The 24,176-nt window shown below is 50.7% G+C and overlaps 9 protein-coding genes across 9 annotated transcripts; 4 read left to right on the top strand and 5 right to left on the bottom strand.

Annotated features, from left to right (window-relative positions):
* Positions 1-81: 81 nt before the first annotated feature.
* On the top strand, positions 82-1,146 carry M438DRAFT_196852 (Rpl24ap). The gene is made up of 4 exons (XM_029899309.1): positions 82-310; positions 388-531; positions 706-849; positions 979-1,146. The coding sequence occupies exons 1-4, from the start codon at positions 260-262 to the stop codon at positions 991-993; spliced, it is 354 nt and encodes a 117-aa protein (XP_029761699.1). The 5' UTR covers positions 82-259; the 3' UTR covers positions 994-1,146.
* Positions 1,021-2,701, bottom strand: M438DRAFT_344818 (DJ-1 protein). Its single transcript, XM_029905303.1, has 3 exons — positions 2,555-2,701; positions 2,430-2,501; positions 1,021-1,953 (listed from the first exon to the last, which is right to left on the bottom strand). Exons 1-3 carry the CDS (start codon positions 2,632-2,634, stop codon positions 1,476-1,478), a joined length of 630 nt encoding a protein of 209 aa, XP_029761700.1. The 5' UTR covers positions 2,635-2,701; the 3' UTR covers positions 1,021-1,475.
* A 934-nt stretch (positions 2,702-3,635) lies between these two features.
* Positions 3,636-7,440, top strand: M438DRAFT_364595 (MFS general substrate transporter). The gene is made up of 9 exons (XM_029907735.1): positions 3,636-4,006; positions 4,055-4,158; positions 4,206-4,779; positions 4,831-5,062; positions 5,120-5,391; positions 5,452-5,770; positions 6,249-6,414; positions 6,466-7,104; positions 7,158-7,440. The coding sequence occupies exons 1-9, from the start codon at positions 3,841-3,843 to the stop codon at positions 7,314-7,316; spliced, it is 2,631 nt and encodes an 876-aa protein (XP_029761701.1). The 5' UTR covers positions 3,636-3,840; the 3' UTR covers positions 7,317-7,440.
* Positions 7,305-8,004, top strand: M438DRAFT_196903 (uncharacterized protein). The gene has a single exon (XM_029899311.1). The coding sequence runs from the start codon at positions 7,463-7,465 to the stop codon at positions 7,898-7,900; it is 438 nt and encodes a 145-aa protein (XP_029761702.1). The 5' UTR covers positions 7,305-7,462; the 3' UTR covers positions 7,901-8,004.
* A 480-nt stretch (positions 8,005-8,484) lies between these two features.
* Positions 8,485-10,026, bottom strand: M438DRAFT_252438 (peptidase A22B, signal peptide peptidase; the record flags this gene model as incomplete). The annotated part of the gene is made up of 1 exon (XM_029899661.1): positions 8,485-10,026. A coding segment is annotated over one exon (1,542 nt), but the record flags the coding sequence as incomplete, so codon positions are not given.
* A 271-nt stretch (positions 10,027-10,297) lies between these two features.
* On the bottom strand, positions 10,298-15,825 carry M438DRAFT_364597 (phospholipid-translocating P-type ATPase). Its single transcript, XM_029907736.1, has 4 exons — positions 14,963-15,825; positions 11,901-14,900; positions 11,617-11,846; positions 10,298-11,566 (listed from the first exon to the last, which is right to left on the bottom strand). Exons 1-4 carry the CDS (start codon positions 15,404-15,406, stop codon positions 10,534-10,536), a joined length of 4,707 nt encoding a protein of 1,568 aa, XP_029761704.1. The 5' UTR covers positions 15,407-15,825; the 3' UTR covers positions 10,298-10,533.
* A 1,251-nt stretch (positions 15,826-17,076) lies between these two features.
* M438DRAFT_364598 (uncharacterized protein) lies at positions 17,077-19,023 on the bottom strand. Its single transcript, XM_029907737.1, has 3 exons — positions 18,853-19,023; positions 17,901-18,800; positions 17,077-17,850 (listed from the first exon to the last, which is right to left on the bottom strand). The coding sequence occupies exons 1-3, from the start codon at positions 18,881-18,883 to the stop codon at positions 17,267-17,269; spliced, it is 1,515 nt and encodes a 504-aa protein (XP_029761705.1). The 5' UTR covers positions 18,884-19,023; the 3' UTR covers positions 17,077-17,266.
* Positions 19,024-20,165: 1,142 nt separating this feature from the next.
* M438DRAFT_334410 (vesicle-associated membrane protein 4) lies at positions 20,166-20,631 on the bottom strand (the record flags this gene model as incomplete). The annotated part of the gene is made up of 3 exons (XM_029903709.1): positions 20,166-20,188; positions 20,245-20,476; positions 20,539-20,631. The coding sequence occupies 3 exons, from the start codon at positions 20,629-20,631 to the stop codon at positions 20,166-20,168; spliced, it is 348 nt and encodes a 115-aa protein (XP_029761706.1).
* Positions 20,632-21,848: 1,217 nt separating this feature from the next.
* M438DRAFT_344828 (mannan endo-1,6-alpha-mannosidase) lies at positions 21,849-24,084 on the top strand. The gene is made up of 6 exons (XM_029905304.1): positions 21,849-22,335; positions 22,383-23,479; positions 23,532-23,584; positions 23,637-23,722; positions 23,777-23,810; positions 23,862-24,084. The coding sequence occupies exons 1-6, from the start codon at positions 22,245-22,247 to the stop codon at positions 23,875-23,877; spliced, it is 1,377 nt and encodes a 458-aa protein (XP_029761707.1). The 5' UTR covers positions 21,849-22,244; the 3' UTR covers positions 23,878-24,084.
* Positions 24,085-24,176: the final 92 nt, after the last annotated feature.

The following is a 24,176-nucleotide window of genomic DNA, read 5'->3' on the forward strand; positions in this document are numbered from 1 at the left end:
GAGAGGCAATGCGAAGAGTGACAAGATGGGGTTGCACGGTATTTCATGCTCGGAAAGAGGCAAGGCAGATGACGATGGCGGGGAGTGGTTGACGGATGTGGAGGTGAAAGGCGGAAACGGAAGTCGCGAAGCGCCAAGACTGTGGAAAATCCTCGGCTAGAGCACAACGCACTCGCCATTTTCAAACGCAGCTTTGCAACACGACGCCGCGCCCAATCGACGAGACGACAAGAACCCACCCAACGACACAACCGACAAAATGAGAGTCTACGAGGACAGTTTCTCCGGCCAGAAGATCTACCCTGGCAAGGTGCGAATTGCTGCCATTCCGCGCGGATGAAGAAGAGCTTGGAGATAACATGAGGCTGATTGGGTTACGTGCAACAGGGCAAGCTCTACGTTCGTGGTGACAGCAAGATCTTCCGTTTCCAGAACGGCAAGTCCGAGTCGCTCTTCCTCCAGCGCAAGAACCCCCGCAAGATCTCCTGGACCGTCCTTTACCGCAGACAGCACAAGAAGGGTATCTCAGAGGTCAGTCGCCCACACGCCCGTCTGCCAACCAGCAAGCCCGCGCGCACACGTACACCGCCAACCACGATTCGACCTGAAGCCTTTCGCCATCGACCGCCGCCGCTGCTTGGATTGCGCAAAGAGACAACAACCAACTATGAAAAGAACAGTGACTGATGGACTTTCGTTATACAGGAGGTCGCCAAGAAGCGCACTCGCCGCACCGTCAAGAACCAGCGTGCCATCGTCGGTGCTTCGCTCGATGTGATCAAGGAGCGCCGTTCGCAGCGCCCCGAGGCTCGTGCCGCCGCCCGCGCCGCCGCCATCAAGGAGGGCAAGGCCAAGAAGACCGAGTCTGAGAGCGAGAAGAAGGCCAACAAGGCAAAGAACGCCGCCTCTGCCGCCAAGGGCCAGGCCGGCAAGATTGCCAGCAAGCAGGGCGCCAAGGGCGCCACACCCAAGGTCCAGGCCAAGTCCCGCTAAGAAGATGGATTCTCGCGGTTGATGTGGTTTGATTGTCGTTTAGGCGCAGGCTGAGGCACGGCATGGGAAAATGCATCTTCGTTACTTTATACCGACTTTTTTCGCACTTCTCATGCCTTAGGGAAAATATCAAAAAGCCGCCCCCGCAAACGTCTGGAGGCGCACCCACAACGCGTTCATGATAGGCCTCTGAAATGCATTTCGAAAATTAAATGACCCAATGTTTTTTCTTCACCATTGCTCTCTGGCGCCTGTTTTGCATAGGGATGTCTGTTTGCTAACGGCATGTGACACTAATAACTGCTATGTATGGCTGTCTATATTCGTCGATCAGACCAATGTTTACTAAAAGCTCAACACGGGCCACTTGCACTGGTAAATCCCACAACCTCGAAAGTGTCATGCCCTCCAGCAGATTGCTCAAACTGTTACGAGGCATGGATATCTATGCAGCTGCAGTAGGACTTTTACGAATCAGTACCTTACAACGTCCCAGCACAGATCATTGGCCCGTGGACCTCATCTTTCTTAGCCTTGCCAGCCAACTGCTCGACGATAGTAAGTGAGAACAGCAGAGCAGTGCCGGGACCACGGCTCGTGATGATCTTTCCGTCAACTACAACTCTCTCGCTGTCATCCGCATAAGTCCAGCCAGCGTCCACAATTTCCTGCTTTACTGAGGGATGCGATGTGACTTTACACTTCTTAGCAGCCTCACCATCAGCGCGTGGTGACTTGACACTTTCGACTAGCGCCGTTGTTCCAGCACAAATCGCCGCGACCCATTTCCCCTCGTTCCGGAACTCTCGAATCAGGCGTAGGACCTCTTCGCTTTGACAGAAAGTCTTGGCTCCGGGCGCACCTCCTGGAAGAATCAGAATGTCCGCTGCATCGACCAGACGATCAGGAATCTCATGCGGGGAGGGAATGTCTGGGATGATCTTGATCCCGCGAGAACACCTGTGGGGTATGTTAGAGGCAGAAAAAAAGGACGGTCTCTACGTCGATTGTGTGAGGCATCGAGCATCTGAGATCCCAGCATTCCTAGAATGCCAGTGACATATTCCAGGGCGCTTCTCCCAAGTTGAAAAGGTGACCAAGGGTCTCCATTGCAATGCATAGAGCCTTGCAGCAGGCAATCAACCCCAACGAGAGCGTAAAAGTTGGCACATCACAGTGGCAGATGGCAATGCCGAGCCGATACTCTGCACTGTGACGGCTAAGAATGGTGCCTGCTCTCGAGGCCGAGCCGAGGGATACCAATCGACATGAGATTCCCAGCGCAAAGTCTCGCTCAGCTAGAGCCCAATTGTCATGCATGAGATTGAATACTTCGCAGCTACCCAGCCATTGCAAGATCTCGTTATCTGGCAATTGCAGACGAACGGGACAAAACAACCATGGATCGACAAAATGATAGCGGGAGATTAACCTACTGGGCGTAAAGAGGATTTTTTAGGCCGACTCCCACAGATGTGACTGCTGCAAATCCGGCTCTCACCAAGACGCTGTTTCCTCAAGTCAGCCGAGGCACTTTTCAGATCAATATTCCGTAGCTCACTCGAGAGGTGTGACTGTCTCAATCTCCTCGGAGCCGTCGGCGATGAGTACCAGAGCAGAGAGTTGCTTTTCTGCCGACATTTTAAGGTATGGAGTGTTTAGAGATTTTCTAAGTTGAATTTCAGGTGTTGTTGGAATAAAAGGTGTGTTCAAGGTGGTTGATGAATTGCTTTGCCTTAGCGATCGAGTTCCGACGTTGATCGCTGCTCTGTGCCAAGACCCCAGCGTACATCTGGTTGCTCCCGTCCAGATCAACATAAAATTCAATTGGTGTGATGTGGTGTCTTCTTGCTTCGAGGAGCTTTAACACGTTTCGTGGAGAGGTCTACTTGAAAGTATATTGTAGGGCGGCTACCGTGCTTGAGCTGTCATTGCTCCGAGGGTTTATCGTCAGAACCCGTGTGGGATTGCCAATTTGTATCCTCTCCGTGCAGAATTCTGTCACTCCACGCTTCTCCAGCGATCTTGCTTGGAAATATTGAAGCTGTAGAGAGGCAGAATACTTTCCCAGTCAGTGCAACTTCCCGGAGCGATGAGTCTGTTGACGAGCTCTCAGTGGCAATGACTAGAATTGAAAAACATTGTACACTTCGACAGCTAGAAGCGTGACCAAGTTTAGCATGTGGGGAGGTATGCCTCGGCCCCAGACTGTTGTTTCCCCGTCCCAAACTCTAATTGATGTCTTGCGGGGAGATTGGTATGCGGGGTATTCGACTAGAGATATTCGACTAGATATCGTTTTGGTCTCTCATCCCCACCGTTGCCTGTTCGTGTCGGGTTAGCCAAAGGAAGTCGTTGATAGTCCTAAGCCAACGAAAGTATGACTTTGGCGTGCGCAAAGATCAGTTGTTATGATTGAGCTTTGATTCGGACACGAGTTGTCATAGTTGGGCAAGCTGTGAATGCTGCTCCAAAGCCCATCCAGTGGCGTTAATCCTACCAAGTCTTCTATTGATTAAGCTCATACTATCGGACGATACGTCTTGCTTGGCTCAACCAAGCCTCGGCTCCGACAACAAAATGTTCGAATAACGGCGGCCTGGATAGTCGACCACATCGTTGATAATCTTCCAATCAGGAGCAGCGTCCCCGCATGTTCATCTGTGTTCCTATCTCCTCCACGTTCGAGGTTTGATCGTGTGTTGCATCCTCACAGTAGTCGTGAACCTAAATTGACTCGGGCATATCCAATATAAGAAGGCTCTTGTTCCTCTACGTTGACCTCTCATCCCTAGCACTACATTCTCTGGGTCGTTTACCATCCTTCGACTTCAACCTACCGACATCATGGCTGGTCCCACCGAATCTGACAGACACTCCGATGGGTCTGAGTCTCCCCGAGGAGATAAAGAAGCCACTCAACACGTCGAGCGAGTCCAAACAAGAGACTCGGAGCTTGGTCATGCTGGATACCATGACAAAGGCGGTCTTCGCACCGACAATGACGACCAAGGTGTGTTTCGTCGGAAGGGGAAAGCATGATCCATACTGACCCCACCAGACCATTACACCGAGCCTCCGATGTCGTTCAATCGATGGATGAGTTTAGTGTCAATGGCTATGCTTTGGACTGGTTCCCAAATCCCCGTCTACCTTTTCGGAGGAGTGAGTTGCATGAATGCCCTCGTGCTTTACATCGTGCTGATAAGTAGATCCCCCCATACATCTATGCAGACATTGGAGGTGCAGATAGATGGATCTGGCTTGTACTCGCCAATCTTCTTTCGCTGGCCGCGGTCTGTCCATTCGTCGGCTCTCTCAGCGACATATTTGGTCGCAGATACGTCGCCATCATCGGTGCTGCCTTTGTCGTAGTAGGCATGATCATATGCTCGACTGCTCACTCCATGAATGTCTTCATCGGAGGCATGGTCTTCGCGGGCATTGGTGCAGGTATCAACGAACTTACGGCGTTGGCCGCGACTTCGGAGTTGGCTCCCACTGCTAAGCGAGGAAAGTACGTCGCGATACTCATCTTCAGCATTCTCCCTTTCTGTCCAAGTGTGCTTTGGGGGCAACTGATCGCTGCCCATTCCTCGTGGCGATGGGTAGGCGCACTCTGTGGAATATGGGCTTTCATCGGACTCGTTCTGACCGCATGCTTTTACTTTCCTCCACCCAGGGTCAACTCGGAGGGTTTGTCAAAGTCAGAGGTCTTCAAACAAGTCGATTTTGTTGGTGGTTTCCTCAGTGTCAGTGGTATGATTCTGTTCATGGCAGGCATGCGTAAGTACCAAGCACACATCCTTTATACCTGACCAAGCTGACATTTCGAAGAATGGGGTGGCTACCAGTACTCGTGGGGTAGCGCTCATGTTCTGGCACCCTTGATCCTGGGAGCTGTTCTTTTGGTTGCCTTCGGCTTTTGGGAGGCTTACGGTGCCAAATATCCAATGTTCCCCAAGAGGCTTCGGCAGGAGCCTCGAATTTTGTCGCTGACCCTTGTCATAACATTCATCTCTGGAGCAAACTTCTTCAGTCTGCTGATGTTTTGGCCAACCCAGGCATTGTAAGCTTTCTACACCAAGCTCCAACTGACTTGTGATTTAATGCTGACTTGCGACAGCAACGTCTACGGTCACGATCCCGTCGGTGTAGGCATCCGCGGTCTTCCTGTTGGGTTCTCCATCCTAGCTGGTGCTTGTATCGTCCTCTGGCTCCTGTCCGTCTTCCGTGGCCAGAACAAGGCCTTGATGATTGGATCATCTGTCCTCATGACGGCAGGGTGCGGTGCCCTTTCCATCGCACGGGTGGATAATCTGAGCCAGCTCTGGGGAATCCTTGTAGTCGCAGGCCTCGGCATTGGTGGAATCGTTGTGCCTGCCTCAATCATCACGAGTAAGTCCATGGATAGTTTATGACCAAACTGCTTGCAAGAAGAGTGCTGACATTTCCAAGCAATCATCTGCCCCGACGACCTCATCGCGACAGTAGCAGCGCTCACCTTGGCCATTCGTGTGATCGGCGGGTCGATCGGATACTGCGTCTACTACAATGTCTTCATCAACAAGTTTGTGCCCTCAGCCACGTACTACATTGGCGGAACGATGGAATTCAAGTTGAATATTACCAGTCCAGCTGTCATCAAGGCTGCGATTGAGCTCACGGGCGCCAGTCTCTTGAGCGAACTTGAGACACTCCCAGGCATCAAGGGCGTACCCGGGGCGTACGAGATGGTCGTGATTGCTGGAAGGTTGGCATACGCAGAAGCATACAAGTATGTGTACTACGTGTCGATCGCATTCGGCGGAGTTTCAATCATCGCGGCCTGCTTCTTGGGCGACATTAACAAGTACATGGATGACCACGTAGCGGTTGTCATGCACTGATAGATATCTCTCTCATATCCTCTCTACCTAGCGCAATCAATATCGTTCGACAATGAGTCGCGAACTCACAATCATCAAAGTTGTTGAGAAGCTTCACCTGGTTGTTCAATAGGAAGAATTTGTGTGTGAAGGTGACGAGTGAGTACCTTCAGTCTGAGGGTGTGCAAAAAGGAGGCAGCCACAGTGACGGAATTTGGAGAAATGCTCCTTCCTTTTTCGCTGGAAATTTAGAGAAGATCAAACAAACAGCTTCACTGCTTTAGTGAAAGGGTTTAGTCGCCAAAGAAATAACACGTTTGGCCAGTCACTCGTGTTAACTTATTCCTCTCTACTCTATAACTATCACCTCGGACTCGGTTGTCATAGTACCTACTCGGTACCTCGCCTAGCACAGAAGCGCCAATATCCATTCGCATTTCGTCATCACGCGCGCGTCAAGATGGACCCAGTCGTGTCAGCAACCATCCAAGCAGCTGTTCTGAGCGCCATCTCGAACATTCTTGCTCAGCTCATCTCTTGTCACCGCGAAGGCGTACGTCTAGAACCTATCACACTCGTAATTGATGCTAACATTGACCTGCAGCATGGCTACACCATCGACACGACCCCGCTGGTCATCTCCGTGGTCTACGCCCTCCTCTCGTGCCCCCCCAACTACCTCTGGCAGTCCTGGATGGAGTCCAAGTTCCCCGGCTACACCTCGCCCGATGATGCTGGTACCGTAGCAAGCATCACCCAACAGCCACAAGTCAAGGCCGCCCTCGACGCTGCTGGCCCAACTCTGCAACGCATCGAAGAGACAACCACCCCTGCTCTGCAGAAAGCTTCGGCAGCCGCCTCGGCAGCCACTACTGCTTTGGCAGACAACGACACTGTCAAGAGTGCTAGACGTCGCGCAAGCGAGGGCGTCGATACCGTCAGAGCAAAGACCCAAGAGCTCGAGGCTCGCGCCGGTATCAACCACTCGCCTATGGCCAAGAGTCCCGCTCGCTCCCAGACCTTCAGCACTTCCGACGGCCAGACGATCGAGAAGAAGGTCGACGGCGCCTTTGCTCAACCTCCACCTGCCTCGACACCCAAAGTTCTGAGCGTCAAGAACACAGCTATCAAGTTCGCTCTGGACCAGACATTCGGTGCTGCCATCAACAATGCCTTGTACATTCTCGGTATCGCTTTCCTCCAGGGTCAATCAGCCGATGCCGCCTTCTCTGCATTGCGCACTGTACGTATACTGTTTCACTTGCGCTTTGCTGAGTTATATTGACTTCCACACAGGACTTCCTCCCACTCTTGTTCGCTGGCCAGAAGCTTTGGCCTCTTGTCTCCATCATCAGCTTCACCCTCGTTCCTCTCGAGTACCGCACTATCTTTGGTGGTGCCATTGGAATTTTCTGGGGTGTTTATCTGAACTTGATGGCTATCGGCAAGAAGTAGTCTGCGCCATTTCTGAACCTGCTGCATGCCTTCACGACCTTTACTGATGCATATGATACCTATGACATGATGCCATAAAAATAACCCTAGGGTGAATACTATCTTTTCGCCCACATCTTCTGTCCTATGCTGCTGCCTGTGCTGTGATGTTGGTGACTAGTGAGAATTGGTGCCACGACTTCCTCGAGCGCTTGAAGCATGCAAATCAGCGAGAATTGCCGAGAACTCTAGCAACTGCGCGCGCGAGAAGGCAGGAGCGACCAAGACCACAGCTAGCTTCATGCAGTTACTTTTTCTCGTACCTTCCGCTTCTGATGCTTCCTACTTCTCAATACATATGTACATGTAGAGGGACAAAAACGGTACCAGAACTCGGCTCTTTTCATTCCAGCTACTTGTCTGAACAAGTCATCGCAAGGCACGATAGTTGTGCGACTCGGGCTATGTCCATTGAGAGCGACAACCCCTGCACACTATCTGTGCAGGAAGACATCGTGCTTTCTGACAGTCGCTTTCGGCCTGATTGGAAATCTTGGCCACTCTCTCATGGACCAACCAGCTGCCACGATGCAAATTACTCTTGAAATTGCTCTAGTTGTCTTCTCAATGGACACATCTCTAGTTCGAAAGAATTGTGCAATCTTTTTAATATGAGGCGTACCAAAGTTTGGGAAGATTGATAGTTGAATACACAGGAGGGATTTTATTAGCTAATGTTCGGGCAACACTCACCGCTGCTTCAAGTCAGGTTACCGAACTCTATCCATCGCTCTCTGTCTTTCACTCTCGGGACTCAGATGCGTCTTCTCTTGCCAGCACGCTCCTCTGTGGCCTCTTGCGGACCGGCACCCTTCCACTCGGGACGCAGTCCATTGACGCCAGTTGCGACCACGGCAGCATCTTCCGATTCAAAGGACGATGAGCGTTTCTTCTCATCGTTGACTGAAGATGAACCTTTGGGGGTAGCAGGAATGAATGAGAAATGGAAGAAGCCGACGTTGTCCTTCTTCTTTGCAGCCTGCTTGCCTCGGTCGTCCTTGTCCTCGCCATCGCTCTTCTCATCGCTGCCGACGCTCTTCGCGAGTTGTTTTTCGAGCTTCTTTGCATTGCGTTCGGTTTCTTCGGCCGAGAAGAAGCTCTTGCTCCACCAAGAAGTACATCCTTTCTTGTCACCATCCTTTTTCTCTGCGTCTTTCTTGGAGTCCTTCTTCTTGTCTTGCTCTTCTTCCTCCTCATCGCTTGCTTCTGAGAAAGCCCACATTTGCTTGATCTCTCCTCTGACCAAAGCGGTCAGCCATAGACTGCCCAAGACACCAGGAACCAGGTAGAGCAGAGCAGGTTGTGCGTGCTTGAAGACTTGCATGATTCCAAGCGTGACGCACATTCCGAGAATGTAGCCAACGATCGAAGCATAAAAGTATGGTTTCGAGAAGGTAGGGATGGGGTTGCGAGAGAGCTTCTTCGAAGGTTCGTACTCGGGGAGCAAGGAGCGGCCGATCCAGGAAGTGGTCCAGAACTTGTTACCCCAATGGCCAGTGACTGATCGGTAAGGCTCCTTGTTGACATCTTCTTCAACCTCCTTGTTGCTTGCCTTTTGTTCTTCATTGTTATGGATTGGTCCAGAGGGAGTAGGCTTTGAGCGCTTCGTCTGCCTCTTCAAGTAGTACATGTGGAGATCGAATCTCAAAGCGAGTCCGATCATCATACCTGGGATCACAATATCACCCAGACCGAGCATAGCCAGCTTTCTGTCCGCAGCAACCTGGCCCTCCTCCAAAGGCCTAGGGAAAAGTAACTTGATAGGAACATCAAGCTTAGTAGCCACAGTAACCATCAGAGGAGTGTAGAAGACAAAGTAGATGTCATAGAAGAACAAGGCGCAGAGGATAAGAGATCCGGTGCCAAATGTGGTAGGAGACATGAGCTGAAGTGCGCTGTACGAAAAGGCAAAGCCTTGGAGATTGGTGAGCCACCATGCGTCAAAGACAAAGTTGGAGCAGAGGATGGTTGCCAGTGCAAGAATAGTCGAGAGAATTGTGCGAAGGGTAAGCGTGACCTTGAAGGACACCAAGCTGGACAGATGGAAATTCAAACGGTACTTGCGTCTGAGCAAGCCACGTACTGCCCAAAGAGAAGCCAGAAGGCGTTGAGGAAGGATGATGCGACCCAAAATACCAGGCAAAGGCGACGGTCTCATACAGATAGCTGAGTGGATGGCTTTTCTGTCAGACTGGCTGACTTGCCACAAGACACCTCCTTCCGTATAGTAATGAGGGAAGCAGAAAGATTCTGCTACTCCCAAACCATCATTGATAAGTTTAGCAACACTGAAGATGGCCATGGCCGAAAAGTACCAGCGCAAAATCTTGTTCAGCAAGGAAGCACCCATGTACTTGATGAGTAGGTAGAGACCACCCAACGTGCATCCGGCGAGGACGGGAAAGATAACAGCATCACTGGGGCTCAAGCCTTCCATCTTCTGGATACTGTCCTCATCATCGTCTTCATCGTCCTGCTCGTCTGATCTGCGATGGTCCTTTGGCTTTTTGAGCGGCTTGGCTGCTGATGAAGGTCGTGATAGTGAAGAGTAAGCGCCCGTGACGATGGGGAACAATGCCGAGAGAACAAGATGGGTGTAGAGAGGTAGTAACGGTTGTACTTGTGCGAACGCGTAGGCCAACATGCCCAAGAGCTCGCTAACAGGTCCAGGGCCGCCTTCGCCGCCGTTAGTCGTCATGATGGTATTCTTCCCAGCTGCTGCAGAGTTGTATAAGTCGCAGCAGGTTCTGTCGTTTGTTTTTCACAGCGACAGCTCGCTCTTAGAAAAGGAAAAGAGTGAACAAACACAAATTCAGTTTGGCATGCCGGCTTGTCTCGCTCGTGTCACGTTGCGTGTTGTCGCAAAGCGGGCTGTTTGCACACCAAAACAATTCATGCCAAGACATCGAAGAACAATTCTGAAACTCAAGTGAAGGATAGATAGAAAGATAAACTCGGTGATATTCAAAACCTATCAACAGGCCAAAGCGAACGCTTCGTCTGAAAGAATGACAGCAGGGAATCTTAAGTAGCTAAAAACAAATCTATGCGGAAAAATCCAAATCATCAAAAACCATGGCCGAGGAAGACGCCATGCAAAACAGACAGTAATCAAGACAACCGAATCAAAACGCCCACGCTTCTGACCTTTTGTACAACCTCCCCACTTCTTCTCTTATTACATGGCGTAGCCAATATCCTTTCGGTCTTCGTGCACGCCAGGCGTACCAGCAGGTGTGTGACTACTTTCCACCCTTGATAAATAGGCCGCGCTGGTGAAATCACGAGAGCTCTCAAACGATGGTCGTGTTCGTTCAAAGTCCATGCTGGCCCTCAGCCGATCGAAAGAGGGTCTTGGTCGGTCGTAGCTTGGTCGAGGCGCGGGTGATTCGAAACCTCCAGCAATGACAGGTGGTCGGTAGAAATCTATCGGACTGTGACCAAAGTCTTCAGATGGACGGGATGTCACTTGTCCAACTGCAGGGAACGTCCGCTCGATCGAAGATCGGTGCCCGGTGTAGTCAGTACCATCACTTCCGTTGTGCGACCTAGCGTTACGTGTTGTCGCGGTCGCTGCTATTGAAGGTGGGTATATTGGTCGCTCGTCTTCGGTAGGCATCCTATTGTGTGACAATTTGTGAGCAAGTCTTTGCGCACCTGAGGGCTTGCTGATTTCCGAACTTGAAGTAGAGTCCGAGCCCTTCTCTGGGGGAGGAGGGGTGACACCGTTCGGGCCATCCGGGTTGACATTCTTAAGGTAGTCGAATTTGCCTTGTCTGATTTGCTCGCGGATAACGTCGATGTCGCGAGGCATGAAGATCTTCTGGAATGACTTTGCGGCGAAACGGGGAAGCAGAGCAACGATGATGACCATCATCGTCAGTGCCCAGAAGCTCAAGGATCCATAAGCTTCGGCGCCTGCCTTGTAGAAAGTGAAGCCGACGGTGAAGGAGGAGTAAATACCGGTCCAAGTCCAGATGAGAAGAATGGAGATTGTGGTAATGAGAGTGAAGAACCAGTCCCAGCGGTAGGTGTTCATCAGAATATATACGTTGGCCACCACGACAGTGGCATTCGCAATGTAGACACCAATGCGCTGGTAGTCGTTGACGTTTTGTCCTGATTCAGTGTTGAAGTTGGCTGGTCGGAAGAGAAGATACGGAAGAAAAAAGCAAACGAGTGACTGGTAGAGACCATCAATCATGTATGTCCTAGATGCATAATTAGCTTGACGATCCACCGAAATATTGCACAAACATACCAGAACTTGATTTGTGTCCATTCTTTCCTCTCGATGCCACGTCTGTAGAGCTGAGGCACTGCCAGGGACACTTTGTCATCAACATCCTGGTCCAGGATACCCATGAGAATGACCGGCAAGGAAGTGAAAGCCAGGTTGTACAGTAGAATGTACGAGTAGTCGAAGATGTATGAGCAATCGAAATTGGCAAAAATCTGATACCAGAAGAGAGCGAAGGTCCAAATGATGTTCTGAAATGAACGTTAGCAACATGTTCGTCTGAAATATCCACACGAGCGACTTGCCTTGTAGAAGAAATTCGCAATCGTTTCCGCAAGTCGGCGGTATGACCAACGTCCATGGACCAGAACAAGCCTCGTAAGGAATCTGAATTGACCAATGGCGTAATCGGATGACATAACTGCTTGTCGACCTTCCTCACCAGCGATACCGACACCAACATGAGCCTTTTGAATCATGGCGACATCGTTAGCACCATCACCAATAGACAGGGTCATTACATCTAGCCCGTTCTTGACCATGCCAACGACAGCAGCCTTTTGACTCGGACTGACACGACAACAGAGGACGGATTTGCACTCCTTGCACAGAAGCAGGAACTTCTGTCTCAGTTTATCGTCCAGCATGAGCTTGAGTGTCTCACCATCGACGACAACAGCATGAGTAGGCGCTGGCGGTTCATGGTTCTTCTTTGCGGCCTTGAGCTCCTCATCGGATCCGGTCTTGCCGAAGATGGCCAAATTCTTATCAAGTTCGGCCTCGGCAGTAGCCAAGTTTTCATCCTGAATGTTCAATACGATGAGATCCATGTCGTTGCCCAACAGGTTGCAAGAGAATCCAATGTTGATAGCAGTCTCGACCTTGTCTCCTGTCAGAACCCAGAGCTTGATACCAGCCTGGGCAAGAAGCTGGATCGCGTCTGGTACACCATCCTGGAGTCTGTCTTCAATTGCAGTTCCGCCGAGCAGCGTGAGGTCGCGTTCAATAGCGTCCGAAACTTCTTCAAGCTTCTCCTCACGATTCTGAATAGCTGCTGCTGCGATGTCGTGCTGCTTGTTCCAGATCTGGTATTCCTCTTCATCTAGCTCTCTCTGTGCGATGCACAACGTACGCAAGCCCTCACGAGCGAACATTTCAAGATGGTCGGCAGTAGTCTTTCTCAACTCTTGTTGTTCTCCCTTCTTCAACCTCGAATAGATAATGCTGTCGGCACCCTTGCAGAACAAGACGATCTTTCCGTTTGGCATGCGCACAATCGCACTCATACGTTTTCTTGAAGAGTTGAATTCGAGGATGTTGAGCACGGTATACTCGCGCTCTTCTCCAAGAACGTTGACAATAATGCCGTCGTTCGAGCGACCCAGAACAGTAAACCCACAATCTCTGGCTGTTGCGACAAGAGCAGCTTCATCAGGCGATTGTGCTTTGAATTCGAGTTTTGGCGGATCTCCAGGAGTACGTTCGGTGATGACGGTATGACAGAGCGCAAGGACGAGCATGAAATACTCGTTGGCTGCTTTTTGCTGAGGTCCGGAAGCACCGGTCAGGTCAGAGATGTAGTCAGGCGCCACAAATGTCACGTTCTCATCCAGGAGGTAGGGATTGTTGTGAATCTTGCGGAGGTCCTCAAGCATCTTGACCTTTCCACGGGCTATCTGTTCACGGGCCTTGGCTCCTTCGACATCAGTATCGATTCCTTGTCGTTTTTGCATGCCGGCCAAAGCCTCGGTATAAGCTTCTCCATAAGGTACACCGTTAATTGTAACCTTCTTGAATTCCATGACGTTTTGTGTCAGCGTTCCGGTCTTGTCAGAGAAGATGTACTCAATCTGGCCAAGATCATCGGAGATGTTCCAAGATTTTGGAGTGCAGGGATAGTCGACCGGAGCGTAGTACATGAAGGTGTCGCTGTAGATGAAGAAGGCCTGGGCAGTGCGAACGATCTCGAGTGAGATGTAGAGAGAGATAGGGACCAAATTCTGGAAGAGAATGATGGCAGCCCAGAATGTGATAAAACCATTGAGACCTGGTGTACCACCGTAGGAGCCGAATTCGAAGAAGTCGAGTGATTCATTGCCTTTACCCCAGGTAGTGCCTTGCACCAGAGCGGAAATGAGACACATGAAGAACAAGATGATGAAGTTGTAGATGACGTTCCAGTTCAGGTCCTTGGAAATTTGTGCGCGCTTGGTGGGAGTGATACCAGAGTTGAGCATGATCTTCGTCTCTTCTCCAGTGAAAACAACAATACCCAAAACCCATTCGGTGTTGCGGATTGAACAACCTCTGAGCAGCATATTGTTGATAGAAACGGGCTCGGCCATCTCGGCCGCTTGAACCTCGGAATTCTTACTGCCTTGCTGCTTCCATCGAATAGCTCCACTGTAAGAGTAAAGATTGGCGTGAGGCGGCTCGCTTTCCAGAATGAACTCGGCTCGTTCGCAGTCGCGCGCTCTTTTAACTTTCTGACTACAATGCAGAGCCTGGCGCACCTTGAGGTTGGTCTCTCCGTCCAGGTTCTTAGTTTCCACATAACAAGCGCCATCAGGATCAGAAGTCGACAAGACCACGATATCGGCAGGAATAGACTCCTCGTTGTAAAGTCTGACAAAATCTCCTACCTGAACGTTCTTCCAGCAATCTTTCTTGAAACGTGCTTTACCAGCAGGCTTGTTCGGATTGATGACATTGCCGTAAAATCGTTTGGGGATAGGAGCGTTGGATTCGGTGGGGTCTTTTGCGACTTCGACGACTTGACGCGCATCTCCTGGTTTGCTGGCATCGTTCTCAAGCGATGTTCTAACATGGTCACCAAAGTCCATCTCTTTATTGCCTTCCATGGCTGGAGCTGGCATTGGCGAATGGACCGGTGTCATCTCCATAGCTCCAGGCTCTTCGGTAGCTATCGACATCGCAGACATGCGCTGAGAATACATGGAGGGTCTCCTGGTGTCTGTGGAAGGCCTGCCCTCATCCAAAGCTCTATCCGTCTGGGACTTCCTCTTTTCGTCCTTGGGTTCTTTGCGGTTTTTCCAGAGGCGCCAAACAGAGGTGATGGCCCGAGTGTTTGCCTTCTTGAATTTTCGCCACAATGAGATTTGATCCTCGGCAGTGTTGACGTTTTCCCAGTCAACGAGGCGGTGGGCAGGCGCATTGTTGAGCTCGTTGTCAAGAACAGTTCTTCTCCAGTCCTCGATTCCGTCCTTGACAGCGGTGATGAAGACAATGACGATCAGCGGTACAGCACTCAGTCCGGGATTCGTGGCGCCGAAGATTGGGAAGATCTAGCAAGAGCTGGTCAGTACACAACGAAGAGCGAAATCGAGGTCGATGGGAGTGTTCGTACCGATAGAATGATGATGAACAAGAAATAAATGTTGGCGATGTTATGAAACTGAAACCACAAGTTCTTTGGAATGAAACTAATAGGGGTATACTTTGCAGTACGAATCTTGTTTCGCACGAACTGCGTATTGGGATGCCCTTCTTCGTCGCGCGCGTCCTCGGGCAATGGCATATTGAAGAAGACGCGACGGCCAGGACCAGATTGGTCGGCCGAAGCTTCTGAGCCCTCGGGCACGGATTCGAGGTCGGTTCCATTTGATTCTCGTTTGGCCGAGTCGTCGCTTGTGCGCTTCTTATGCGAAAGGCGTCTGAGGATAGATTGCCGTTTTGTACCCCCTTGAGAGCCAGCTACCCTTTGCGTAGCCCAGCGTAATCGTTTCGCAGGAGCTGTGTCGTGAGGTCCAGAGGAAGCCTCATTGTCTTCCTGGTACGGTTGAATGGCCATGGTAGAGGATGGATAGTCAAGGCAGAGTAGTCGAGTTGATTATTGACCAATGTTGACCATAGGAGACGGGCGCCGAGGCGTCCAGGAGGTGAGCCTCAAGAGCCAGGATCAGGCTCACTGCGCAGAGCCTAGAAGCATACAGTACGGAAGCAAACGAGCGAAAAGAAAGACGGCAGTCGAGAGTGTCTGTACAGGAGGTGTTGGAGGGTGATTCGAATGAGTGCGAAGAGATTAGTTAGGTAGGAAGGCGGCGGATGTGAATGAACAACGCGGCAGAAGTTAGAACCGTCCCGAAACGCGCGAAACGAGTCCAAAGAATGTTGTAATGACGACTTTCCTCCGAATATCTACACGTAGATCTTGTACAGCGTTGCACTCGACAAACACTTTTCGGTGAGGAAGTTTTTGGATAATCAGCTACAACTTGGGTCTGTGAGACGTCCGCACGAGTCGGTTCACGTTATTGTTGTAATTGTACTGCTTTGTAATTGTGGCATCGCTCCTTCCTCCTGCTCCCTTGAAAACGGGCACGGCGGCTTCAGAGATCCCGGATCCGAGAAGCCGCAGTGGCCCTGCGGCTTACGAGAGCAAGCACTAAACTCCGCTCCTTCCAAAACCTGTCTCTTCAGTGAAGACTGTCTATTCGCCCTGAATTCGTTTTTACGTCTTGTGAATCTACATGCGAGTGATACGAGACCTCGGATGCCGAAGCATTTCGTGCGACTGCTCAAATGCCAGCCCCTCATCTGCAACGTCTCTCCTGCAGACACGAAATAAATCTCATCAACCGTGGCAGTTACTTGGCACGTTTAACCCTACAGCTCTATCTCGTACTGAACACGAACCTCGCGCGTTGATCTCGGTGCTCATTGTGGCTGGCTTTGCCAATGAGGATCCACATTCTTCGCCTTGGAAGAAGACGCTCACACATAACTTGACAAGAACCATTCTTAGTTCCAGTACAGGGGTACCGGGTACGTTACTGCTGATTAGGAAGACCCGAGGCATGGGTTGCTTACTCGAGTAGAAGAACAAGCAATCCCTTGAACGGCGGGCCTGGACGGGTCCGACCACACACATTGACCATCCTTCAGCTCCAGATCGACTCGTGAATTGCGTCGTAAGAATTGTCAAACAAATAATTTGATGTGTTGCTGGGACGAGGTTGATCGTCGTGTTCTTAGTGTCCTCGCAATTTGCTTGCTCCGCCTTCGTGTACGCAATTCGACCTGGAGAAGCTGATCATTATTCGCGGTTTGTGTCTGAAACTCCATCTACTGTATTCAGAACCTCTACAGATCCCAACGTAAGTTTCGGTGACATTGTTTGCTCTGCCTAGAAGAATGGATCTCACATGTCCGTGGAGCCTGAAATACGACCCTGACCTACAATTTGGAGATTTCACATCATTTCTCATGGCCTTCGAAGCACATGGGCGAAAGACATGGTGTTTTTGTCGGTCAGAATCGCGCTTGGAGAGAGCTTCGGACAACTTCACTCTCAGTGGACGGTACTCCCGAATGGCGAACAGTATGCCCTTCGGCAGAACCATGGCCTGGTTTCGATGGAGACCAGGAGCGTCGTCTTCAGCTTCACGCCTGCATGCTTCCGAACATTTCACAATTTCATAGAACTGCACGACACCTATTCTCTGGCTATCTCAAGTTTTTTGATTGCTAATCGAAATGTTTCGAGAGTTCCTTCTCCTAGTTTTCGTCTGCGTCGTTATTCTTACTACCAAGATTAGTAGTAGTAACTTCTACCCACATATTTGTATGTAAGTAGCAAAGTATTGGTCTCCTCGAGAACCGTCTGCTTCTGGATCTGCGCCATGCAAGACTTTCCGATCTCGTCTTCCTCCTAGAGACTCCGAGACGAGATTAGGTTGCTGGAATCCTCGCCGTCATTCGCGATCGTTGTGCTTTTATACCTTCGAAAATCGACCTCGCTCTCGCTCACTGAGTCGATGATGGACAGCGTTGGGGCTGTCTTTTGTCTCTTCAGGTCGTGGTCCAAACCTCCAAGGCCTTCTTTCAGATCCCCATCACCCGTTTTTTCGAGTGCGTCCACACTATCTTGATCCACATTGTCGTCGTTGTCTTCCTGATCGACGGTTCCTCCGATCGGAGCATGCTTACGCTTTCTGATCTTACCCCAGATGTAGCAATCGCATGTGAGACCACATCTTTGTTTGATCTCATAACCTTCTGAGCTCGAAGTGAGCGTGGGTGTGCAGAGAGCTTCGTAGTCAGCATCGTTTCTCAGCATCAGCGCCTGCGATCGTGGATTCTGTGCAAAAGTCCGGACCAAGACCAAGGGGTTCAGCGGCTGACCGCCGACAACAGATTGTACATCTGCTGCCAGATGGTACAATGAATGGAGTTCTGGCAGGTTCGAGGGCAGAACCTCGAAACCAGCATGAAGGCCTTCGTCGAAGTCACTACCTACGCGTTTGTCAGCAACAATCTTCTAATCATGTTCCGTGACAACTCACGGGTGTATCCAAGTTGACGGATGCGATCCTGGAACAACTCGTCTCCAGCTTCTCTCTTACGGAATGTGAGGTAGTTGAGGAGAGCCCACAATTGCGGTCGGTCACCTTCTTCCTTCTCTTCTGCCGAAGAAAGCGTGTGCAGCCACGCCAACTTCTCAGCGGCCTCCATCTCATTCTCGGTGATCTTCGACGCGCGGGTACGCTCGAAGTTGCTGCTTCGGAGTCCGCGTAGAGTAGTATAGAGGCCGGATGGCCTCTCACGACATTGTACCTTGAGATCTGGGAGGAGCTCAAATATTCCTGCGGATACGAGATCCGCCCATGAAGCATGCTGAAGCACATCGTCTTCTGGATATCCAAACAAACCTTGAGTGATATACTCATGTGTAAACTTCCTGTAGTGCAGGCCAGGGACGCTCATTTGACAGACCCAGTTGTGGTTGAAGATGTCAATCTTGTCGCATAGTCTAGGGCCATAATGAAATCTCACCAAGCCGGGCTCTTTTGCGTTCTCTGGCTGCTGTTTGTACCATCGTTCCAATCGGAAGGCCCTCGTCCGATTGATGATTGCAAGGTAGCCCTCTCCTTGACCTTTGAGATGTCTGAGTAGAAGGTGAACGATGCCAAAAAGACAGGATGAGGTATGTGACAGGAGCTCGTCTTGGATACGGTCCTTCCAGAGTAGGTGATCACCTAACATGGGCCTCAACTCCTCTTGTGGGATATCATAAATGGATCTTCGCATCTGTAAGAAATCCATGTTGCCAGCTCTGTGCTTCAGGTCCGGGATGAACGCCGCGCTTGGCGCGTACAGTCTGGGGGTTGTAAGACCGTTGGTGTGCTTCATACCGTCCAATGTATAGGCCCTGAAGAGGAAGATTGGTGTGCAATCGCTAGAGGCTTTCGAGCAGAATTAGCAGAGGCTTGTAAAAAAATCCTAGATGCAGCGTACCTTCAAGCTCAGCAATGTCGTTTGCACTCATAGTTCCTTGGCCTTCGGTGCTCAGGGAATATCTTTTGAACGATCCGCGGAGTTTTCTTTCGATATAGATCCGCTCCCACAAAGTGAGCTGAATGAGTGGACTTGATTGAAGCTTCCGTCTGATCTGCCGGGCCAACAAGTTGTCTCTTTTGGACAGCTCATCTATGATACTCGACTGTGTCGACGCTTTTTTGTTGCTTGCTCTGAAAGCAATATCGGTTGATCGAAGGCTGAGGTGTTGAAGCCAAACTTCGGTACGACCAAGCTGAGGAGCCATCGAGGCTCAGCTTAAATGAGGGCCGGTCACTGTGGAAGAGATCTTCCAATAAGAGGAACAGAGATATGTGTAGGTTGAAGACAGAAGTGGGATGGAGAGAAGAGGAGTGAACAAGCTGAAGTAAGAGAAGAGGGGTGAAGAGTTGATGTAACGATGTGATGGTGAGAAGAGAGACGAGAGGGACGAGGAGCTGCCTGTCAGGACGACGCTGCAGTGACTGAATATACAGTGAGACTTGACTTAGATGCTTGTTCGTGTAATTTGAAGAAGGGAGGGCGAAAGGATGGTTATAGGGCAGTCAGATAGTCGATGTCTTCCAGTCCAGAAGCTAACAAGTCAAGGCCTGTGAGGAGACTAGCTTGAAGTACTGAAGCAAAGAAGAACAGCTCCCACTGTAACTGCTAGTTTGAGGTGACGACTAAGACGGCAAATCGCGTCGTTCAGAAGTTTCGCGAGAGGCTTGAAATATAGAAGGCTAACAAATTGAGCCTCCAAGTGAGCCGTAGAGAGGCACTGTGATTTTAGAGATCAGTCGTAGTCCTCTTAGAGTGTGTAACTCAGCCTCTCCCAATGGACGATTTCAAATCCTCAGAAGCGCTGTGTCTTCAGACAGGGTTGCTTCACGAGGATAGGATTGCTTCAGTCAGACAGCATCGGTCGTTGCTGCCATACAGGCACATAGTACCCGGGTAGTGAAAGCAGGTAGAATGTCTGGGATATTTTTGGTAGGAAAAGAATAAGAAGAAAAAACAATCATATTACTACACGTATAAAAGCCCATGGCTAGTGCAGAGGCAGAAAACAGTCTTAAAGTCAAGAAACAGATCAGCAGATGCTCCTTGATGCGCCGGTTCGTTAAGTGCAGTCGGAGCATATCGTGGTATCGGAGGGGTTCGAACAGACAAGGGGAATCGTGGCAAAGTGGTATAATACGCGTGCCTCGTTGTCAGAGGCTTCGCAAGCTTCCAGGGTCATTTCGTGAAAAACACATCGAGGACGGATCGCTCTAGTGATGTTTTGTTGCGACGACTGCGTGTTGTTAGCTGGTTGATTGACACGAGACGGAGCGTTTGAGCATGACATACCACTGGGGACAATGATGATGACCAGCAGGATGATGATGCCGATGATCAGGCACATTCTCATCTTCATGTCCTTCCACCACATCTGCTTTCTGACTCTGTTGGCACCGCGTCTGAAGCCCTGCGCCGAGACGGCCAGATTGTCGGTCTTGTCTTGCAGACTATCGAGGCGCTCGCCGCGCTCTGAGACCTTGTTGATGTTGTTGCGCATGACATTGACGGTGGAGTCGATTTCCTGTACAAACAATTCGTCAGCATTTGTGCGCACTAATCGCAAGAACGACAGGAGCGGCATACGGCTTGGAGGGCAGCGGTACGCTGGTTGCCATCTCTGCTGGCGCCGCCAGTCTGGCCGGAGGGAATGTAGGGGTCGTAAGGCTGCTCGGACATTGTGGCGAGGCGGTTGACGGTGTGACGGCGGGTTGGGGTTTGCGGTCTTGTGGACGATGGAGCGAGAGCGGAAGCGCAGGGAAGCGATAAAGGGATTATTTGGAGCGGAGTTGTGAGTGGTGTGAGGATGCAGTAGAAGTGGTGACGAGAGCGTCGTGGATAGAGGTCGACAGAAGCTCAAAACGCCGCGACCAGGATGTGAGCGGGGCGGTGCACCATGAGACGGAAGCCAAACCTGGAAATATCGTTGTTGCCTGCAAAAATGCGTTGCGTTGTCACAGCACCCGACTCTGCAATACTCTTCTGTCTACGCTGCTAACTACCGGGTTTCTTGCGACTTGCAATTGCTGTATTGGACCGTTGCCTCTATCGCCTCTATTCTACACCTGTTGTTGATATTCTTTGTTGTTTTTCATGCTTTGTTGGCCGCCCGCGGCTCTGTCCTTTGCCAGCTTCACCAATAGAAGGCTACTTGGCTGTCGGCCTGAAGCAACAAAAGGCCGAACACAGTGCAAGCACCGGGCAAACTCTCTGTGATCTTTTCTGACACATCAGAGCTCAATCGGCTTGCAAGAATAGACAGCCACCCGAGCAAGCATTATTGGCTCGGCTGGCGGCTGCAACAACATGCCGACAATCTGCGTTCTGTATCTTTGTCTGTCACGTGTACCACATAGTCATTCATGTCTCAACATTCGAATATCGAAACACCGCTTCTCCTTTCATCGAAATTCAGGAGAAGGAATGCACTGCCACTGCGAGTTGCGACGCACATTGGCAACAGCAAATCATAAAAACTTCTTGTCAAAAAGGCGCCGGGTGCTTGGCCTCTGCCAGACTTCTTCTTGTCCAGCCTCGGCGCCACCTCTCGTCATAATGCAATCCTCTCGTATCAAGCCTTGGTCTATACGCTTCGTAGTCTGGTGATTCAGCAAACCTGTAGTTTTGAGCGTGTATACATGCCATTCTGACAGCCATGAGCCATGACTTCTCTCTACCCTCCGAGTCAAGACAGAGCGGTGGAGGGTCTGGTCTGACACAGAAACAATTTGGAGAAATGACGGACATGTTGGTTGATCTTCAACCGCTAAAGTGTGGAGAGCGGGCTGCCCAGAGCGGGGAGTCCCTTGATTGGCGCCGGCACCGCTTGGCCAGAACGTGCACCATCGTGACTTAAGGCACTATTGTCCTGCTCTGTTTCCCTCTTCTCGAGCTGACATTCTTCCGCCACCGTATCCACCATTGTCACCACTCTCGCTAACATACATTTTCTTGCTTTGCTGGGATTTGTTTGCTCCCGTGCCTTCCTTTTCGCTCAACCGCGACCATCCGCTTGACCGTGACGCCGCTGCCTCTGTTTGCCGCCCTTCACCTCTCCCTGTCTTCAACCGACGTCACCATCGGGATCACCTCGATCGCAAATTTGGTTAAACGTTAACTTACTGGATGCTCCGGATGCGCCAGTAGCTTGTCACTTTTGCCATACCGCAACAACATCCTTCCCCATCTTTACTTGTCCCTGCTCAACATCCGGCATCTATCATCACCACTTGCACGACGCCGGCGCGTGCCTCGTATAATTCACCTACTCAACGTACATTACTGCAATCAAAATGCGCGTTTCTTCAATCTTGACCGGCCTGTCATGCGCCGCCGTTACCATTCTGCCATGTGCTGCTCTGACGGTCGATCTGTCTAGCGAAGGTGGGTGCCTCTCGCCATCCTGTAACCGAAGAAACTAATTGGGACAGAATCAATCAAGACTGCCGCCTCCACTGTTGCTCACGGAATGATGAGATATTACAACGGAAACCAGACTGGCGGTATTCCTGGTTTGCTTCCTGGACCATACTACTGGTGGGAAGCAGGCGCCATGTTTGGCTCATTGATCGACTACTGGTACTACACCGGAGACACGAGCTACAACGCCGTCACTACCGAGGCCATGCTCTTCCAAGTCGGCGACAAGAACAATTACATGCCCAGCAATCAAAGTAAATCACTCGGAAACGATGATCAAGCCTTCTGGGGTATGGCTGCCATGTCTGCCGCCGAGCTCAAGTTCCCCAACCCTCCTGCAGACAAGCCTCAGTGGCTCGCTCTCGCCCAAGCCGTCTTCAACAGTCAAGCTCTGCGTTGGGACGACTCGACTTGTGGCGGAGGTTTGAGATGGCAGATCTTCACCTTCAACAATGGATACGATTACAAGAACACCATCTCCAACGGCGCCTTCTTCAACATCGCTGCTCGTCTTGCTGCTTACACTGGAAACCAAACCTACGTCGAGTGGGCCGAGAAGTCCTTCCAGTGGACTCATGACATTGGATTGATGAGCGATGACTACTACTTCTACGACGGTAGCGATGACAAGATCAATTGCACACAGCTCAACCATATTCAGTGGTCTTACAATGCTGGTGTTCATCTTCTCGGTGCCGCCACTATGTGGAACGTTACCCAAGACGACATCTGGAGAGAGCGCACCCTTGGCATCTGGAATGCAACCCACGTCTTCTTCACCGATCAAGGCAACACAGGCGCTGGAGGACAGGTCATGTTCGAGGTAGCTTGCGAACCTAACAACAACTGTAACATCGACCAGCTTAGTTTCAAAGCCTACCTGTCCCGCTGGATGGCCGCTTCTACCAAGGTCGCTCCTTGGCTCTATGATGAGATCAAGCCTTACCTCATGGCATCCGCTGCAGCTGCAGCTCTGTCTTGCAGTGGTGGTGATGACGGCACGACTTGCGGAACCAAGTGGTGGAACAATGGAGTCTGGGACGGCGCCTACGGTGTTGGACAACAGATGTCCGCGCTCGAGGTCATTCAGTCCAACCTCATAGATAGAGTATGTCCTAGCTCACGAGCTTCAGAGACTGTCATCTCGCTAACTTATTAAGGTTTCAGGGCCTGTGTCCAATTCGACCGGCGGAACTTCTCAAGGCAACCCAAAGTACGTAGTTGACTCCCCGATTGCTTTCATGACGACTGACCGATTCTTGCAGTGCTGGCACTGGCGGCGATTCGAGCCCTATCGCCACACCCGATCCTATCCACACCAGCGACAGAGCCGGTGCTGGTATTATAACAGGTTTGTGCAAACCTCTCAGATTTTGTGGCCAGCATCACTAACTTTCTCTCTTAGCACTTATCCTTGTTGCTCTCGTTGGCGGTGCATGGTTAGTTTCACCTCATATTCGTCCGACTTGTCCGAAACTAATATACAACAGGTGGATGATTGCATGATGGACGCCACAAAAGGCATAATACTACGTGCACGACGTGTAAAATAATGCGACATGGGTTCGGGGTTAATGGAGCATCTGGGTCTGGGTCTGGACTAATCATGAGAGGGTTTCAGGGGTGTTTTTCAATTGCGCCAGGAAGTGCGCTCACGTTTTCTTCTTTTCTATTCCACCACATCAAGCTGACCATCTTGAATCTTCTTCCGTTTTCATTTTCGATCCGCGAAGCTTTGTTTTATCATCGTCGTTGATCGACAACAATAATCCTCACCGGACACTGATTTGGTGCATTTGAACAGA

Source organism: Aureobasidium pullulans, assembly GCF_000721785.1.
Source record: "Aureobasidium pullulans EXF-150 unplaced genomic scaffold scaffold_7, whole genome shotgun sequence".
NCBI classification, from domain to species: Eukaryota; Fungi; Ascomycota; class Dothideomycetes; order Dothideales; family Saccotheciaceae; genus Aureobasidium; species Aureobasidium pullulans.

What these genes read in the sequence shown, in the direction of transcription:
- M438DRAFT_196903 (XM_029899311.1), top strand. Translation starts at nt 7,463, where the DNA reads ATGTTGGTGACTAGTGAGAATTGGTGCCACGACTTCCTCGAGCGCTTG.
- M438DRAFT_364598 (XM_029907737.1), bottom strand. Translation starts at nt 18,883, where the DNA reads ATGAGTGCAAACGACATTGCTGAGCTTGAAG. An exon ending in CGACATTGCTGAGCTTGAAG is followed by an intron (nt 18,801 to 18,852) that starts GTACGCTGCATC and finishes TCTGCTCGAAAG; the next exon opens with CCTCTAGCGATTGCACACCA. An exon ending in CCGTCAACTTGGATACACCC is followed by an intron (nt 17,851 to 17,900) that starts GTGAGTTGTCAC and finishes ACAAACGCGTAG; the next exon opens with GTAGTGACTTCGACGAAGGC.
- M438DRAFT_364597 (XM_029907736.1), bottom strand. Translation starts at nt 15,406, where the DNA reads ATGGCCATTCAACCGTACCAGGAAGACAATGAGGCTTCCTCTGGACCT. An exon ending in TTGCGAATTTCTTCTACAAG is followed by an intron (nt 11,847 to 11,900) that starts GCAAGTCGCTCG and finishes CGTTCATTTCAG; the next exon opens with AACATCATTTGGACCTTCGC. An exon ending in TGGACACAAATCAAGTTCTG is followed by an intron (nt 11,567 to 11,616) that starts GTATGTTTGTGC and finishes TTATGCATCTAG; the next exon opens with GACATACATGATTGATGGTC.
- M438DRAFT_196852 (XM_029899309.1), top strand. Translation starts at nt 260, where the DNA reads ATGAGAGTCTACGAGGACAGTTTCTCCGGCCAGAAGATCTACCCTGGC. An exon ending in AGAAGATCTACCCTGGCAAG is followed by an intron (nt 311 to 387) that starts GTGCGAATTGCT and finishes TACGTGCAACAG; the next exon opens with GGCAAGCTCTACGTTCGTGG. An exon ending in ACAAGAAGGGTATCTCAGAG is followed by an intron (nt 532 to 705) that starts GTCAGTCGCCCA and finishes TTCGTTATACAG; the next exon opens with GAGGTCGCCAAGAAGCGCAC.
- M438DRAFT_344818 (XM_029905303.1), bottom strand. Translation starts at nt 2,634, where the DNA reads ATGTCGGCAGAAAAGCAACTCTCTGCTCTGGTACTCATCGCCGACGGC. An exon ending in GAGACAGTCACACCTCTCGA is followed by an intron (nt 2,502 to 2,554) that starts GTGAGCTACGGA and finishes TTGAGGAAACAG; the next exon opens with CGTCTTGGTGAGAGCCGGAT. An exon ending in AAAAATCCTCTTTACGCCCA is followed by an intron (nt 1,954 to 2,429) that starts GTAGGTTAATCT and finishes CATACCCCACAG; the next exon opens with GTGTTCTCGCGGGATCAAGA.
- M438DRAFT_344828 (XM_029905304.1), top strand. Translation starts at nt 22,245, where the DNA reads ATGCGCGTTTCTTCAATCTTGACCGGCCTGTCATGCGCCGCCGTTACC. An exon ending in GGTCGATCTGTCTAGCGAAG is followed by an intron (nt 22,336 to 22,382) that starts GTGGGTGCCTCT and finishes TAATTGGGACAG; the next exon opens with AATCAATCAAGACTGCCGCC. An exon ending in CGGTGCTGGTATTATAACAG is followed by an intron (nt 23,723 to 23,776) that starts GTTTGTGCAAAC and finishes TTTCTCTCTTAG; the next exon opens with CACTTATCCTTGTTGCTCTC.
- M438DRAFT_364595 (XM_029907735.1), top strand. Translation starts at nt 3,841, where the DNA reads ATGGCTGGTCCCACCGAATCTGACAGACACTCCGATGGGTCTGAGTCT. An exon ending in CACCGACAATGACGACCAAG is followed by an intron (nt 4,007 to 4,054) that starts GTGTGTTTCGTC and finishes TGACCCCACCAG; the next exon opens with ACCATTACACCGAGCCTCCG. An exon ending in GCCTGCCTCAATCATCACGA is followed by an intron (nt 5,392 to 5,451) that starts GTAAGTCCATGG and finishes GACATTTCCAAG; the next exon opens with CAATCATCTGCCCCGACGAC.